Source organism: Grampus griseus, assembly GCF_964374135.1.
Source record: "Grampus griseus genome assembly, chromosome: 1".
Taxonomy (NCBI): domain Eukaryota; kingdom Metazoa; phylum Chordata; class Mammalia; order Artiodactyla; family Delphinidae; genus Grampus; species Grampus griseus.
This window is the reverse complement of record NC_139017.1, coordinates 148,263,478-148,279,569: the sequence shown is the minus strand read 5'-3', so window position 1 is coordinate 148,279,569 and position 16,092 is coordinate 148,263,478. Positions and strand designations below refer to the sequence as shown.

At 44.5% G+C, this 16,092-nt stretch overlaps 2 protein-coding genes across 2 annotated transcripts in view; one reads left to right on the top strand and one right to left on the bottom strand.

Moving 5' to 3' along the window:
- Nucleotides 1-522: 522 nt before the first annotated feature.
- On the bottom strand, nucleotides 523-7,253 carry EBNA1BP2 (EBNA1 binding protein 2). The gene is made up of 9 exons (XM_082660898.1): nucleotides 7,043-7,253; nucleotides 6,876-6,959; nucleotides 6,503-6,672; nucleotides 5,770-5,893; nucleotides 4,607-4,696; nucleotides 2,892-2,967; nucleotides 2,565-2,658; nucleotides 833-995; nucleotides 523-694 (listed from the first exon to the last, which is right to left on the bottom strand). The coding sequence occupies exons 1-9, from the start codon at nucleotides 7,106-7,108 to the stop codon at nucleotides 644-646; spliced, it is 918 nt and encodes a 305-aa protein (XP_082517024.1). The 5' UTR covers nucleotides 7,109-7,253; the 3' UTR covers nucleotides 523-643.
- Nucleotides 7,254-7,691: 438 nt separating this feature from the next.
- Nucleotides 7,692-16,092, top strand: part of CFAP57 (cilia and flagella associated protein 57) — a gene marked incomplete at its 5' end in the record, with an annotated part of 76,661 nt that continues 68,260 nt past the window's right edge. The window contains 2 exons of the mRNA XM_082677042.1: nucleotides 7,692-7,848; nucleotides 15,427-15,743. Coding sequence (XP_082533168.1) covers nucleotides 7,692-7,848; nucleotides 15,427-15,743 — 474 coding nt within the window. The remainder of the gene's footprint in view (nucleotides 7,849-15,426; nucleotides 15,744-16,092) is intronic.

The following is a 16,092-nucleotide window of genomic DNA, read 5'->3' as shown; positions in this document are numbered from 1 at the left end:
GAGAGGAGGGCAGGGAAGCTGTCTTCCTTTCCCACCTTTCAAGATACAGGAAAGCCCAAACATGGCCCACCCACCACATCCAACCTGTGCACAGCTCCCAGCCAGCAGTGGAGAAGCTTCAAACATGCACCACCATGGCTCAGCAGACATTAGGGAGAGCCACCCCACCCAGCAAAATAAGCCTATGCAGGTATACACTCTCATACGGCAGGCAGTGTCCTAAGCATTTTACACATATTAACTCAATGCTGAAAGGAACCCTCTTTGGTAGATACTATTATCATGTCTACATGGAGATGACAAAGCACAGAAAAATTAACTTGCCCAAGGTCAAGCAGCAAGTATGCAGCAGGGCCAGGTGTCAAACCGAGCAGTCTGGCCCCAGAGTCCATGCTTTTAACTTCAACAGGGCTCATTTATTTATTATCAATAAATGGCAGCATTATTTAATATGTAAAAAGTAACTTCTAAATCTTTTAGTCCTGAGTTTTTAACCAAGAATATATATTTCTCTGAAAATTTTTCTTTAGTTTATTGAAGGAATTTTTACAAAAGGAAAGCAACAGAAGGGACCCAATTGCATTGTGAAATCCCAAGTCTCCACCCCCTTTTCTTGGTCTTTGTATACAAAGATGCTGCTTCTCTAGCGTGTTCTGCTCTTCATTTTCTCTCTTGTCCGTTTTCCGGGTCTCTTCTGCAGAAAAGGAAACACCACGTGTATTCACACAGCAGTTGGCCTTCTGCCCCAGGGTCAGGAAAGAAAGGGAAGGGGAGGGGCGGGGTGGGAGAGGAAGCTGCTCTGGCCCCTCACCTGCGCCCCCGGCTCACTTACATTTGATCCTTTCTTTCCAGGCCTCTTGAGGCCCTTGCCATGAGCTATCTTGGCCCGGAAGCCGGATACATCATCATAGCTCTCACGAGTGTTCCACTTGGAGCCTTTCTTCTTCCCACCATAACCGAACCTCTGGTTTTTATAGCGTCGCTTGGCACTGGGCCTGGAAAAAAGCGGTCTTACACGTTACCCTCAGCACTGCAAATCCTGATGAATGTGATGACCCAACAATACCCTCAGTTTCCTATCTGTACAGGTACTACTGTACCTAGAATCTCATCCTTGGCCCTACATTTCTACTCTACAAACTCCCCAGGCAAGCTCATCTCTTTACAATCTTAACCACCAAAGCAGGAAAACAAAGGAAGAATCAGGAAAAGACCCAGATATATCGTGTGGCTTTTACCACTTATCTTCAGAAACCTTTCTACTTACAGTAAATCTTGCTAAATCATCCTCAGTTGTTTCAATTCCTCTCAAGTATATTAAATGCAGTTAACATTCAGGTGTCATACATTTTAAAACTGGTCGTCCCACAGGAATCTCAGTTCACCATATCCAAAGTCACACGTCACCTCCCTTCTAGACTGGTTTCAGCTCCTGTATCTATGTCCTAACTTGAGGCTGGTGGTCCTACCATCTACTCAGCCACCCACACTATGAACCTGGAGTGGGCCTTGATTCTTCCTTCTTTCATTTTCTACACCCAGCTCAGTTACTGAGACCTGCTAATTTAACCTCTTGAATGTTTCTTCAACCCATTTTCTCTTCTCTACCCCCGTTAACACTTCTATGTCATTATCTTGTTCTCTGGACTTCTGTAACAGTCTCCGCCTCCCTCACTTACACGAGCAACACTGAAATATTTAAAATATGAACATGACCTGCTCGCTATTTTGAATAAAGCCCATCAGCGGCTCCCCACTGACTGCTGGATACAGCCCAGGCTCCTCACAAGGCCAAGAGACACTGCCCTGTACTCGGCCCAGGTCCCCCCAGCTACACCGCGCCACTCCTTGCCCATACTGTGTCCCTATGATACCAAATGCTGGCTGCTCTCATCTCTGTGCTTCTGCTCATTAGTGTTCTTCTTTCTTCCCGAAACCCCATGTCTCTCCCGTTCTCCTGGTTAATTCCTTCCTACTCATGCCTCAGACTAAGCTCAGGTGGACCCTCCTGCAGGAAGTCATCACCTGACCCTGACCCCTGGACCACGTCACATGTTTCTAAAATGTGCTTCCAGACTACTATATCTAATGCCTCTATCACAGCATGTACTGTATTATACAGAAATGACCATTTCCCCCAGGACGGGTGTCCAGAAATGCACAAAGGTAAACGAAAAGAACCAATAATAATATCCAACATTATCCCTTTCAATCTTCCTAATATTAAGAGGCACTTACAATTTTCTCATTTTCATAGATAAGGAAATTAACATTTAGAAAGGTGAGGTAACCTGCTCAAAGCCACCCTCCTAATGAGTGGGAGTCCGGATGGGAACCTTAGGTCTGTACACTTAACCATCACACGTGAGGAATCAACTTCTACTGAGTGCTCACTCAAAATGTGCCAAGTCCTGAAATCGCCTCATTTTAAACTTCAAAGACCGACGTGGCTGAACGGGCCCATCACACGGCCTGCAGCTGTGGCCACACTCTCTGCACTGAGGTCACACCGTGAACTGTGGCCCTGCATGCACCACCCCCAAAACAGAGCCCGGCACCCGTACCCCTTCTTCATCTGCTGGCCTTTGGCTCCTTCTTTCGTGCTCCGTGCGACAGGCTTCTGATCTCCCTCGAGGAAGTCCAGTTTATCAGAGAAGCCTGGGAGTGAAGAAGTACTTTGGTCAGCGCCATCCATTTTAAGAAAAGATTAAGCTTCGGAAGAAGGGTGTTACTTATGGAATTGGTATTACGAGGCCCATCTTGCTCCCCACACCATTCCCAAACCTTAGGTCCAATAGTTCCAAATCAATCAAGCCTCTAGAGCACTATGTGTTTGTTAGAATTAGCAGGGACCCCTGCTCCTCTGCAGCCTTAGGAGAGAATATACTCACCTTTCTGATACTTCTTAATGGCACTCATCATGTGTGCTTTCTCCCGCTGCCGCTTCTGAAGAACCTCTGTTTGCACCTGGACGTGGACACAGGACTGTTAAACCCACTCCAAGCCGGCACTACAAGTGTCTACATTCTCTCAGTAACCACGCTGTGACATTACCACCACCGCTGAACACTGACTGTGTGCCACAACTACACCAAAGCTCTAAGTCTAGTCTCCATTTCTCGTCTCAACCACCCAGTGAAGTAGAAATTCTTATGACCCCGAAACTGAAGCACAGAGAGGTTACACAACTTGACTGAGTCACACACGAGAAAGTGCGGAGCTGAGATTCACACCCAGGCAGTCTGCACCCTTACCCCATGACACAACCTGCCTACAAAACTGCACAAATCATGTTTATGTCTACATCCAATTCTCCCACTAATTATATTTGGGCAGATTAAATATCTAACCTACTGTTGCTAGGCATGAAAGTACCAACAGAGAAAACAATCTCCCTGAAAAACAAAGAAAAAAAGCTTTAAGGACAAAAAGAGATGATTAAACTCTAAGGCAGCACTCCTCCATCTCAACACCATGACAGCTGCGGCAGGATCACTGTGTGTGGGGAGCACGGCCTGCCCTGGGCACCGTAGGGTGTTCAGCAGCCTCCCTGCCCTCTAGCTGCCAACAGGACGCTCCCCACCAGGACGCGACGACCAAAACTGTCTCCAGCATTGCCAAATGTTCCCTGGTAAGCAGAACTGTCCCCCACTGAGAAACAGAGCCCTGAGGTTTCCTCACATTAGAAACAAGGGGCTAATGGACCCGACTAAGTTATTCTTTCCTTTGATAATTCAAGTTATGTTAAACCAACTGCCCAAGTCTTTGAGTTGATCTCAACCACCAACCACATCCATCCAATAGATCCACAGCTGCCCTTGTGCAGAGCCCAGGATGCTAATCTGCTCATACCCTGCTAAGGATCCATCAGGGAAATAACTGCAACTGTGGACGGCAGCTCAGCACCCAGATCACAAGTGTTTACGTCGAAAACGTTAACAAGGTCTTAACACCCATGCTGATCCTCTTCACGGTCATTTCTTCCCACAACCCTAAGTTTAGTTCCTGTCATCTTCCTTCTTAGGTAATCATGAAATAAATAAGGAAATCAAGGCAAGTTTCATGGTATATGCCTTCTGGCTTTACAGCGGAACTCAGTCACAGTTCAAACATACTGGTGCCATTTTTTCTGATTGGATAACAATCAATAATATGATTGATTCCTTCAAGGACTTTATAATCATCTAGGCCAGTGATTCTCAAACCAGGATGTGTACTGGAGACATCTCAGAAGCTTTAGGGGCAAGGGATGAAAACATACAGATTCCCAGAGTTCCCGAAGCCTAGAAATCTGTTTTTAAGTTTCCCCAGTTGACTGTGCTGTGAGGTCAGGTTGGGAAACCATTGATCTGGACCCAGTTCTCTGGTGTACAGGTGTGCAAACTGCAGCCCAGAGAGGCGCATGACTTGCCAGTAGTGACCACACTACCTCTGGCTACACACAGGTGTCCAGGAGGGATTGTGCTCACGGACAGTAGCACCCATGCCACTGTGAAACAGTAAACACACGATGGAACACACATGCGGCACGGAACCAACGCAGACCAAGCAATCTACTGACAAACACACTCGGCCCCATCCCAACCCCGCTCCTTTTCCTTCCCACCTTCTTTCCGTATTTCCTAAGTGCTCGCAGCTGCTTAGCCTTTTCCGACCTCTCCATGGCGACCTGTTTAGCCTGCAGCTTCTGTCGAATCTAAAACACAAAATATTATCAGCTTATGTTATTTGAAATTGGGATGACTGCTGCTTAGGATGCACTGCAGCAGGGAGCAGTTATTTCCAGCTCTGCAAACTATGGGGCTCAAAGGGACCTTGTGAATCAGCTACTCCAAGCCCTGCGTTCTACACACAAGGACAATAAGTCCCAAAGGCTGACCACTTTGTCCAAGACACCAAAAGTCTCAGCCTTGCAACCAGAATATCAAAGCGACCTCCCTCCTCCCGGTGTGCTGTTTGATCCATTACGCAAAATGGCATGGTACCAGGAGAGAAGACTAACTTCTCTCCGTCCCTACTGTCGGCAGAATGTGCAGCTTCGGCCCCCTTCTCCAATACACCACATACACAATAAAAGCTCAAACAGATATCAGGTACCTAGCAGCATGCATTAAACATACACATTTCAGTTAAAGGATGAGCAGTTGTCAGTTTGAATGTGCAGAGATGGGTCTGGGCTTGTCTCTAAATTAGCTTCCCTGAGTACACTGAGAAAAGAAAATCCAGCTTGAGACCCAAGGGAATTATTTAGGTATATCTTGGATTAGATGTTGGTAATTCTCTGCCTCCCAAAGTTGAATGAGGGCAAATTCTACCTAACTCTAAATTATATCAAATCTGAGCCATATATTAATCCTTCATTTTACAGAAGAGGAAAACTGAGGCCCAGAGAAAGGTAACTGTCTACCAGTTATAGTACTGCCCCCCAGGCATTGGCAGGAAAGAACTATTGTCTTTTCCACGCATCATGCCATGACCAAGCCAGTTAGGAAATGCATAAAGGCCATCTTTACTTCAGGGACCACACTTCTTACAGTACTTTCCTCCCCTTAACTGTTTAAATTAGGAAAATGTCACCCTTACATTTATCCAACTGGTGGTGATTGGCACGAATCTGATGTAGATAACTGAGATAATAATTGTCCACTGACAACCCATTCCCTATCAGTGGGCTTATGCCTATGTGTAAATGTTAAAGGAGATAAGCCAGTTGAATACACTTAAGTACAACGCCTCAGCTATCCAGAGAAAACCATTTCTGTTTCTCACCTTCTGCATCTGCTGATCAGACTTGGCCATCTCTGCAAAATAATCCGTGGGCCGCTTGGTAGGGACTTTGAGCTGATGGAGGCGGGGCAATACTGCAAGCACTGCTGCCTGGGCCTGACTGTAGCTGAGGATGTAGGACAAAAGTGTAAAATAAGCTAAGGGAGAGAGGCCTTACATCCTTTTCACTGCTCTCATGAGGCAGCCAAGGTCAGGACTCTCAACATCTGACCTCCACCAGCAAGAACACACACACAAACAAAAACAGTAATAAAACCTCATTAACTTAATGGGAGAAATTGAGATGTACACTCTTTTTAAAAGGAGTGGGGAGTATTGCTAAAAATAAATTAGTAGTTTAAGAGAATGACCACTTTAGAAGTGCCCATTAACTTACAAACAAATGCCAATTACACATTCTTATGTGGTCACTAAGAAAAGCCCATATAAGGACCTTCCATAAGCAAATTTTTGTTCTAATAATTAACTGCACACACACACACAGACACACACACACACACACACAAACTTTAAAACTGGGTATTTGAAAATAAACTGTACTTTAAATTGTGATTGCTGGACAAAGGGGCTCTTCTCTCAACCAGGGAGAATCTCCTAGCTCTTCAGTCCAAAGAAGACTTCCTCCCTACACCCCGGCCTACGACACCTCTGAGGAGTACGGGCCCACAGCTTCCCCCTCTCCAGCACAAGAACCCACATTTGAAAACACACATACAAGCTCATCTCACGCTGAAAGTCATCTTCTGGATCAACAGCTTTCTGATCCTTGTTCTGAGATGTTGCCTGCGGTCCACGGATTGCAGGTACCGGACCCAGGGTCACATCAAGCCTTTCAACCCATTCCAGATCCCGCTTGAATTCAGCCAAACACTGCTTCAGGCCATTCTAGGAAATTCAGACACTAAGCTCGCAAGACAGTAACAGGCCAGTGGAAGAAGAGCTAACCCCCAAGACCCCGACAGGTAGTTGACCCTCTTGGCAATACGCAGGTTGTGTCTTTCCTGGGACTAGAACGCAGCCTCTCGAGCACAACGGTGCCTCGCGCGCATCCCAAGTCCAGCAACCTCCAACCAGGCGCCCGAGCTCACCACGTCGTTTACGGCCTTCTTCGGCCCCTCTAGCACCACGTTGAGGCCTGGCTTCAGAAGCCCTCGGGAAAACGCCTCCTGCAACTACAGGGCACGATCGGCGGTCAGTACCGGGGAATGAGGACCCCTCTCCTGCGCGCAGCCCCACGAGCTCGGATGACACCTACCTCTCTGTCTGTGACAAGGGGGTCATCAGAATCCGAGTCCGAATCTGAGAGCGGGGGAGTGTCCATCTCGCAGCACGCACGTCCACACCTGCCGGAGGAAGCGAAGGAGCCCGAGGCCCCCGCGCCTGGAAAAGGGCTCCCCTCGTCGCCGCCGCCGCCCGCTTTCAGCCCCCTGCCCTCCCGCCCGCTGCTCCACGTGGACTCGAACAACACCAGCTCCCGACAGCCCCCAGAGGCAGCTGAACTTTCTGATCGGAGTTCCGCTTCCGGCTGCTGACACACTTCCGGTTTCCTGTTGCTATAGGAACCGCTCCGGCGTCTGTGAGTGCCGCGTTGCTTGGGATTCGTAGGCGTAGTACCCTGTATACACGCGTGCTCTGGTGATCCAGAGAGCAGAAGCGACAGGTGGGAAGGGTCCCTCGGGGTCGTCCGGAGGAGCAGGAAGCCACGAAGGCCAAAGGAAAGAGGAGAGGAAGGAGCGGGGTCGGGCGCCCGGGAGAAGGTTGCTGGGGGGAGGGGGCGGAAGAGGAGTCCGGGGGAGGATCTAGGGGCGTGTCTCGGGGGCGGGGACGGTAATGTGGGCGGGGTGACGCGTTTCTCCACGCTCAACAGCTGCGCTGCATCTTTAGCGAAACTCCTTACTGGGACCATGTCCACTGTGGTAGCTCAGTCGCTGCATGTTTTTGGTCTTCGATCCCACGTGTTCAACAATGTGTTCTTCTTCGATGAACAGATCATTATATTTCCTTCAGGAAATCACTGTGTGAAGTACAATGTGGATCAGAAGTGGCAAAAATTCATTCCAGGTAAAACCCTTTCCAATCTGACACATAACCGTGTATGCCAAATATAACCCCATAATACCGACACGACGATTGAAAGGAAACTTTTTTGGCCAACTTGAATATATATATAGTTCTATAAGTGTAGAAGAAATACATGTCTACTTGCCTTATTTAATGTATAGATTAATGAATCACACATACATAGTTAAAATCACATGTAAAATCATGTTAATTTAAAAGTACTTTTTTTCACTGTGATTTAATGAAAAAAATTCTTTTAAAGAGTTTCATGCATCTTCAATATCATTGTCTTTGTCGTCACCAGGGCCACTTTTTGAGTTTTCTAACAGTTTTCCAGAGTACACCACTTTCATGACAGCACCTTTTGAACCCATGTATGGTGAAGACACTGGAGATTTCAGCCCAAGTCACACATAACCGTCTGTATACTGTAACATTTGGTTTCGTTCGCATTGGTGCTGCTAATAATATACATGATTTCCACAGCTTAACCACCTACTCTCTTTTTCCACTCTTTTTTGCACTCAACATGTTTTATTGTGACTTGCATACAAAAGACTGTGCACTACATATATGTAATATTTAAAGAACTATAATAAAATGAAGATCTGTGAACCCACCAACAGGAGAGTAAATAGAACATTACCAGTTCCAGTGTTTCTCCCTGACTTCATTCTTCTCACACATGCAGACTCTCACTCCATCCTGGACTTTGTAATTATTCCCTTATTTCTCTACGTAATTTTACCTTATGTAAAGGTATGTGTGGCCTTATGTAAGGTATCCTTTTTGTTTGTGCTCTTCACCAACTTTATATAAATGTAACCATAGTGTATGTATTCTGTGACTTGCTTCTTTTTTTCAACGACATACTTTTGACATTCATGCATCTTGATACATACTGAGTTCATTTTATTACTCATAGGACTCTAATTCTCAAGTATATTTATCCATTCTAGTGTTGATGGACATTTGGGAATGAACTTTTTTTGCTATTTCAAATGATGCCACTATAAACATTCTTGCACATGTGTACTCATCCACTTGTGCAGAGATTCTCCAGGGCACACACCAGGACTAAAATTACTGGGTAATGTGGCAGTACCAATTCACACTGCCATTCCTCCACAACCTCACCCCCCTTTGCTATCTTTCTAGTTTCTACTTCCTAATTTTTGCTCATCTGATGCTTGAGAAAGGGTATCTTATTGTGGTTTTAATGTGCATTTATCTAGTACAAATGAGGACGAATAACTTTTCACAGTTAAGGGGCTACTCATTCTGTGAAATGTCTTAAGTCTTTTATCCATATTCTGTGTTTTTTGGGGGTAATTTTCTTACTGATTTATAGGCACACTTTATAGTTTATGCTAATCCTTTGTCATATATATATATATATATCACAAATAATTTCTCCCAGTTTGAGGCTTGTGTTTTCTTCCTCCTTATGGTATGATGGGCAGAAATTCTTAGTTTTAATGAAGTCAAACGTGTCAACCTTTCCTTTTTGTGTCTTGTTAAGGAGTCATCCCTTACCCCAAGCTTATTCCCCTGTATTGTCTCTTTGGTGCCCTACACATTTGCCTCTCACCTTTTAGGCTCTGGGTTAGGAGGGTGCTGAGTGTGTTAGGGGAATAGCAAGGAGGCCAGTGTGGCTGGAGTGGAGTAAATGGAGTTGGAGTGAGAGGTGAGGCAGAGCAATGGGAGCAACGTCACATGGGCTTTGAGGTCAAGGGCTTCTACTCTGAGTGAAGTGAGAAGCCAGCGGGGGTGGGGGGGGGTGGGGGCGGGCGGGGAGGGAGGATTCTGAGCAGAGTGACATGATCTGACTTATGTTTCAACAGGTTCCTTCTGGCTACTGTACAGAGAATAGATTTAAGGAGGGGCAAGGGAGGAAGCAGGAGACCAGCTGAGAGACTATTGCTATTAATATAATCCAGCTGAGAGAACATGGTGGTTCGCAGCAGGTGGCAGGCAATAGGGTGGTGAAAAGAGATCAAAGCCTGTCTGTATTTTGAAGGTGAAGGTGACAGGTTTCCTCATAGACCTGATGTAGGTGGAAGAGAAAAGGAAAAAGCAAGGGTTTTGGCCTGAGCAACCAGAAGGATGGAGTTGCTGCTAACTGAAGCAGGAAAGACTTCAGAATGAGCAGGCTTTCTGGAGCGTATCAGGAGGTTAGTTTTTGACGTGGGAAGACTGAGATGCCTGCTAAATATGCAGATGGGATCCTAAGCAAGAACTTTGATGTCAGGTTTGGGTTCAAGAGAGAGAGAGGTCCAGGCTGGTGATAGAAATTTGAGGGTCATCAGCATGGAGGTGAAATATTAGGTCCTTAGAATGGATTGGATCCCCCAGGGAGTGAATATGTTTATGAAAGAGAAGGTGAAGGATTGGGCTCTGGGGCCCTCCTACATATAGTACCAGGGAAATGAGGAACAACCTGCAAAAGAGTCTTTGGAGGAGTAGCCAGAAAGATAAGAGGAAATCCATGCAAGAGGTGAACGTATTTCAAGGAGGAATCAGTCACTGACTGGGTTAAAACAATGAGAAAGCATTTACAGACTCTGCAGTCAGCGTATATTGGTGGCAGGCGCTGGTGATTGAAAGAATGAATAAGCAAGAAAGCCAGACCAGGAGCTCTCAGTATTGTAGTGGGGACAGGTATGTATTCAAATGAGCGGGACTATGTAAATGAGCAGCACACCTGCTAGGCCAGGTACAGCCCTGGTACAAAAGCGCAGAGGAGGGAGTGAACTGTTGCCCTTTCTGTCCTCCAGGCAATCTCATCTATGTGCACACTTTAAACTCCACACCGTGACTTTTTAAAAAATTTTTTTCTAAAGGCCAAAAGTAAATATTTCTTTTATTGTTTTATACAGTGTTTGTTTGTATACCAACTTTTTGTTAACTGTTCCTTCTTGTTTCTCCACTTTCCTTTCTTTTTTTAAATTTTTACTGGGGTATAATTGATTTACAATGTTGTGTTAGTTTCAGGTGTACAGCAAAGTGAATCTGTTATACAAATACATATATCCACTCTTGTTTAGATTCTTTTCCCATGTAGGCCAATACAGAGTACTGAGTGGAGTTCCCTGTGCTATACAGTAGGTCCTTATTAGTTATCTATTTTATATATAGTGGTGTGTATATATCAATCCCAGTCTTCCAAATGATCCCTCCCTCTGCCTTACCCCTCAGTAACCATAAGTTTATTTTCTATATCTGTAACTCTATTTCAGTTTTATAGATAAGTTCATTTGTAGCCTTTTTTTAGATTCCACATATAAGCGATATCATATGGTATTTATCTTTCTCTATCTGACTTATTTCATTCAGTATGAGAATCTATAGGTCCATCCATGTTGCAGCAAATGGCATTATTTTGTTCTTTTTTATGGATGAGTAATATTCCATTGTATATATGCACCACATCTTCTTTATCCATTCCTCTATCTATGGACATTTAGGTTACTTCCATGTCTTGGCTATTGTGATAGTGCTACAGTGAACATTGAGGTGCATATATCTTTTCCAGTTATGGTTTTCTCCAGTTATATGCCCAGGGTGGGATTCCTGGATCATATGGTAACTCTATTTTCAGTTTTTTAAGGAACCTCCATACTGTTCTCCATACTGGCTGTAACAGTTTGCATTCCCACCAACAGTGTAGGAGGGTTCCTTCTCTCCACACCCTCTCCAGCGTTTATTGTTTGCAGATTATTTTTTAACATCTTTATTGGGGTATAATTGCTTTACAATGATGTGTTAGTTTCTGCTGTATAACAAAGTGAATCAGCTATATGTATACATACATCCCCATATATCCTGCCTCTTGCGTCTCCCACCCACCCTCCCTATCCCACCCCTCTAGGTGGTCACAAAGCACCAAGCTGATCTCCCTGTGCTATGCGGCTGCTTCCCACTAGCTATCTGTTTTACATTTGGTAGTGTATATATGTTCATGCCACTCTCTCACTTCGTCCCAGCTTACCCTTCCACCTCCCTGTGTCCTCAAGTCCATTATCTACATCTGCGTCTTTATTCTTGTCCTGCCCTTCTTCAGTTCTTCAGAGCCATTTTTTCTTTTTCTAGATTCCATATATATGTGTTAGCATACGGTATTGGTTTTTCTCTTTCTGACTTACTTCACTCTGTATGACAGACTCTAGGTCCATCCACCTCACTACCAATAACTCAATTTCGTTTCTTTTTATGGCTGAGTAATATTCCATTGTATATATGCACCACATCTTCTTTATCCATTCATCTGTCGATGGACACTTAGGTTGCTTCCATGTCCTGGCTACTGTAAATAAAGCTGCAATGAACATTGTGGTACTTGACTCTTTTAGAATTATGGTTTTCTCAGGGTATGTGCCCAGCAGTGGGATTGCTGGGTCATATGGTAGTTCTATTTTTAGTTTTTTAAGGAACCTCCATACTGTTCTCCATAGTGACTGTATCAATTTACATTTCCACCAACAGTGCAAGAGGGTTCCTTTTTCTCCACACCCTCTCCAGCATTTATTGTTTGCAGATTTTTTGATGATGGCCATTCTGACTGGTGTGAGGTGATACCTCACTGTAGTTTTGATTTGCATTTCTCTAATAATTAGTGACGTTGAGCAGCTTTTCATGTGCCTGTTGGCCATCTGTATGTCTTTGAAGAAATGTCTATTTAGATCTTCCGCCCATTTTTTGATTGGGTTGTTTTTTTTTTTATGTTGAGCTGCTGTTTATATATTTTGGAGATTAATCCCTTGTTGGCTGTTTCATTTGCAAATATTTTCTCCCATTCTGAGGGTTTTCTTTTCTTTTTGTGTATGGTTTCCTTTGCTGTGCAAAAGCTTTTAAGTTTAATTAGGTCCCATTTGTTTATTTTTGTTTTTATTTTCATTACTCTAGGAGGTGGATTGAAAAAGATTTTGTTGCAATTTATGTCAGAAGTGTTCTCCCTATGTTTTCCTCTAAAAGTTTTTTAGTATCCAGCCTTACATTTAGGTCTTTAATCCATTTTGAGTTTATATTTGTGTATAGTGTTAGGGTGTGTTCTAATTTCATTCCTTTACATGTAACTCTCCAGTTTTCCCAGCACGAATTATTGAAGAGCCTGTCTTTTCTCCATTGTATATTCTTGCCTCCTTTGCCATAGATTAGGTGACCATAAGTGCATGGGTTTATCTCTGGACTTTCTATCCTGTTCCATTGATCTATATTTCTGTTTTTGTGCCAGTACCATACTGTTTTGATGACTGTAGCTTTGTAATATAGTCTGAAGTCAGGGAGCCTGATTCCTCCAGCTCCGTTTTTCTTCCTCAAGATTGCTTTGACTATTTGTGGTCTTTTGTGTTTCCATACAAATTGTAAACATTTTCGGTTCTAATTCTGTGAAAAAATGCCATTGGTAATTTGATAGGGATTGCATTGAATCTGTAGATTCCTTTGGGTAGTATAGTCATTTTCACAATATTGATTCTTCCAATCCAAGAACATAATATGTCTCTCCATCTGTTTGTGTCATCTTTTATTTCTCTCATCAATATCTTATAGCCCCATGACTTTTATCTCAAATCTATATTTCAGTCCAAACAGCTCCCCCAGCTTTCATCATATCCAGCTGCCTGCTAGACCTCTTTACCTGAAAGTTCTGCAGTATGTACCTCACACACAACATATCCAGAATGGAATTTATCATTTCCTTTTTCTCCCTCTTTCCTTAAGAGCCTACTTTGCCAACTATCCAAACACATGATAAGGATATGATTACAAAATAAGCTAGTCCTAGTATAAATATCCCAGAACCCAGTAATACACACATAAATGAATAAATGGATAAATGAATTTAATTTAAATGAATTTAATACAACATAAAGGTGACATTAGTAATTAGTGCTGGGATAACCAGTTAGGTATTGATGTTTGGGAAAGGGGAATCATCGTGAACCTGAGATGGATTAAAGACTTCAGTGCAAATAAATAAATAAATAAGAAATCATAAAAAACTGAAAGCAAATAAGCATGATTAAATCAGAAATATTCGCATGGGCTATTTTCAGTGAAAAACAGTGGACGTGACCTTCACCATGGCCCCTAGCTCCCTTAGCCTGTGTTCCATCCCAGTTGTCACCACCACTCCCATCACCAAACCAGAAACCTAAATGTCATTCATTGCTCCTCTCTCTCCATCAGCCCCTCACCCCACCTTCACTGAGTCCTCCTGGTTTTACCCCTTAGCATTTCTCTAACCTCCTGTTCCCATCGCCCCTACTGCCTTCCTGTTGCTCATTGCTGCCATGTGTCCCGGTTTTTGAAATAACCTGCTGAAGTTTCCTTCCCTCCAGGATTGTCTTCCATACAGTTGCCAGAGGGATCTTTCTACAACACACATCAGACCTTCCTAAAATTTCCCAGGGCCTTCCCATTGGTCTCCCTGGTAAAGTCCAAACTCTCATGCAAGGCTCTCAGTGACCCAAACCCGGGGTTCTTCTCAGAGGTGCAGGTATTCTCTGCAGCCCTTCCAGAGAAGCCCGCGGGCTGGTCCAACTTGCTGCGGCTTGTGTGACGCAGCAGCATGGAGTCCATCATGTCACTTTCTAGCACAGCTTCCCCTGCCTCTCTCACCCACCCCGCCTGGGGCTTGTATCAGGCCGAATTACTGTGAGGCACAGCCTGGGGCCCATGATGCTTTTAGGGACCCAAGAAAATATTTTAATTTTAATTTATTTTAAAATCAGGAAAAAATGAATATAATACTAGTGAATCTAGCATGGATTATATTCTTCTTTAAACCAGTGAGTCATAAAGTATAATTTTTACCATATTTTAATGGAGGAAGGGGCCCATGAAAGCAGAAGTGCCTAGGGCCCATGAAAATTATAATGCAGACCTGATTACATTACCCAAATAAAGCATTTGCAGTTTAATCTTTACTCGACCACCAGATATCGCCTCTTTATTCCTGAAAAATGGATAGAATGCATCCCTCCTGGTTTCGAAGGAAGCACGGGCTTTACCATAAAGCCCATTCAGCAGACCTCTGCATCTCTCAGCCAGAATGTCACATAGATCACTTAACTGCAAGGGAGGCTGAGGGATCTAGTGGTTAGCGTCCCAGCCTGGAAAGTGGAGGAAGAGTATTGAGTGCTGAATGCTCAGGGCATAAAGGCCTCTGATCTGACCCTACTGCATGCTCCAGACCCATCTTTGGTCACCCCTGGCTCACAGGGCATGCTCAGCCATCTCCCACCATGTGCAGTTTCCCCTCCATCTATACCCTTTCTCACATCCACACTTTTGCCCTTCCTGACGTGCCCCACCCCCACCCCCCCGCCACACTTCATCTTCCTTCAGGAATCCTTCCCTGACTTCTCCTCCCACCACGGCCTCAGTGAGGTGCCCATCCTAGTTATTTTCATAATAGCCCAGACACAGTTGCCCCGAGGGACACAGGGATTGACAATGACCTGTTTCCGCACTTTTCTCCTGTTGCCTCGGCAGTGCCCACCACAGTGCCTGGTTCATGCTGAATCTTGGTGAATGCATGATCTCCCCTCACCAGCTCCTCTCCTTTGTTTGCAGGCTCAGACAAGAGTCAGGGCATGTTGGCCTTGTCCATCAGTCCCAATCGGCGATACCTCGCTATCTCCGAGACTGTGCAAGAAAAACCCGTCATCACCATTTATGAACTGTCAACCGTTCCTTGCCGAAAGCGCAAAGTCCTTAATAATTTTGACTTCCCAGTTCAGAAGTTTATTTGCATGGCTTTTTCTCCAGACTCCAAATACCTCTTGACCCAGACCTCACCTCCAGAGTCAAACCTTGTCTATTGGCTGTGGGAAAAACAGAAAGTAATGGCCATCGTTAGAACTGATACTCAGAACAATGCTGTCTACCAGGTACCACCCAGCGCGAGAAGTATGGTGCAAATTATTAAAAAGTAGTACAAGCTGTCCCTCATTGAATGCTTTCTGTGTGTCAGGATTAATGCTAATTTCTTAAAATGCATTTTAAAATTTGCCTCACAACACCATATAAGGTATGCATAATTATTGTCTCTGTTTTAAAGATGAAGGAACTGGGGCTCCAAGAACTTAGCAGGGCCAGGACTCCCTGACTCCAGGGGCTGTGTTCTTCACTTTGGCCCAGAACTGTTTTCTGGTCCCAGGTCAAGCCCAGAGGCAGGTTGATCAAACTTGCTGTCTCTCCCTGATCCTGGCCTCTTCCGGGCAGCATTGCGGGGCAGTG

What these genes read in the sequence shown, in the direction of transcription:
- EBNA1BP2 (XM_082660898.1), bottom strand. Translation starts at nt 7,108, where the DNA reads ATGGACACTCCCCCGCTCTCAGATTCGGACTCGGATTCTGATGACCCC. An exon ending in CTGATCAGCAGATGCAGAAG is followed by an intron (nt 4,697 to 5,769) that starts GTGAGAAACAGA and finishes TTTGTGTTTTAG; the next exon opens with ATTCGACAGAAGCTGCAGGC. An exon ending in CATTAAGAAGTATCAGAAAG is followed by an intron (nt 2,659 to 2,891) that starts GTGAGTATATTC and finishes CTTCACTCCCAG; the next exon opens with GCTTCTCTGATAAACTGGAC.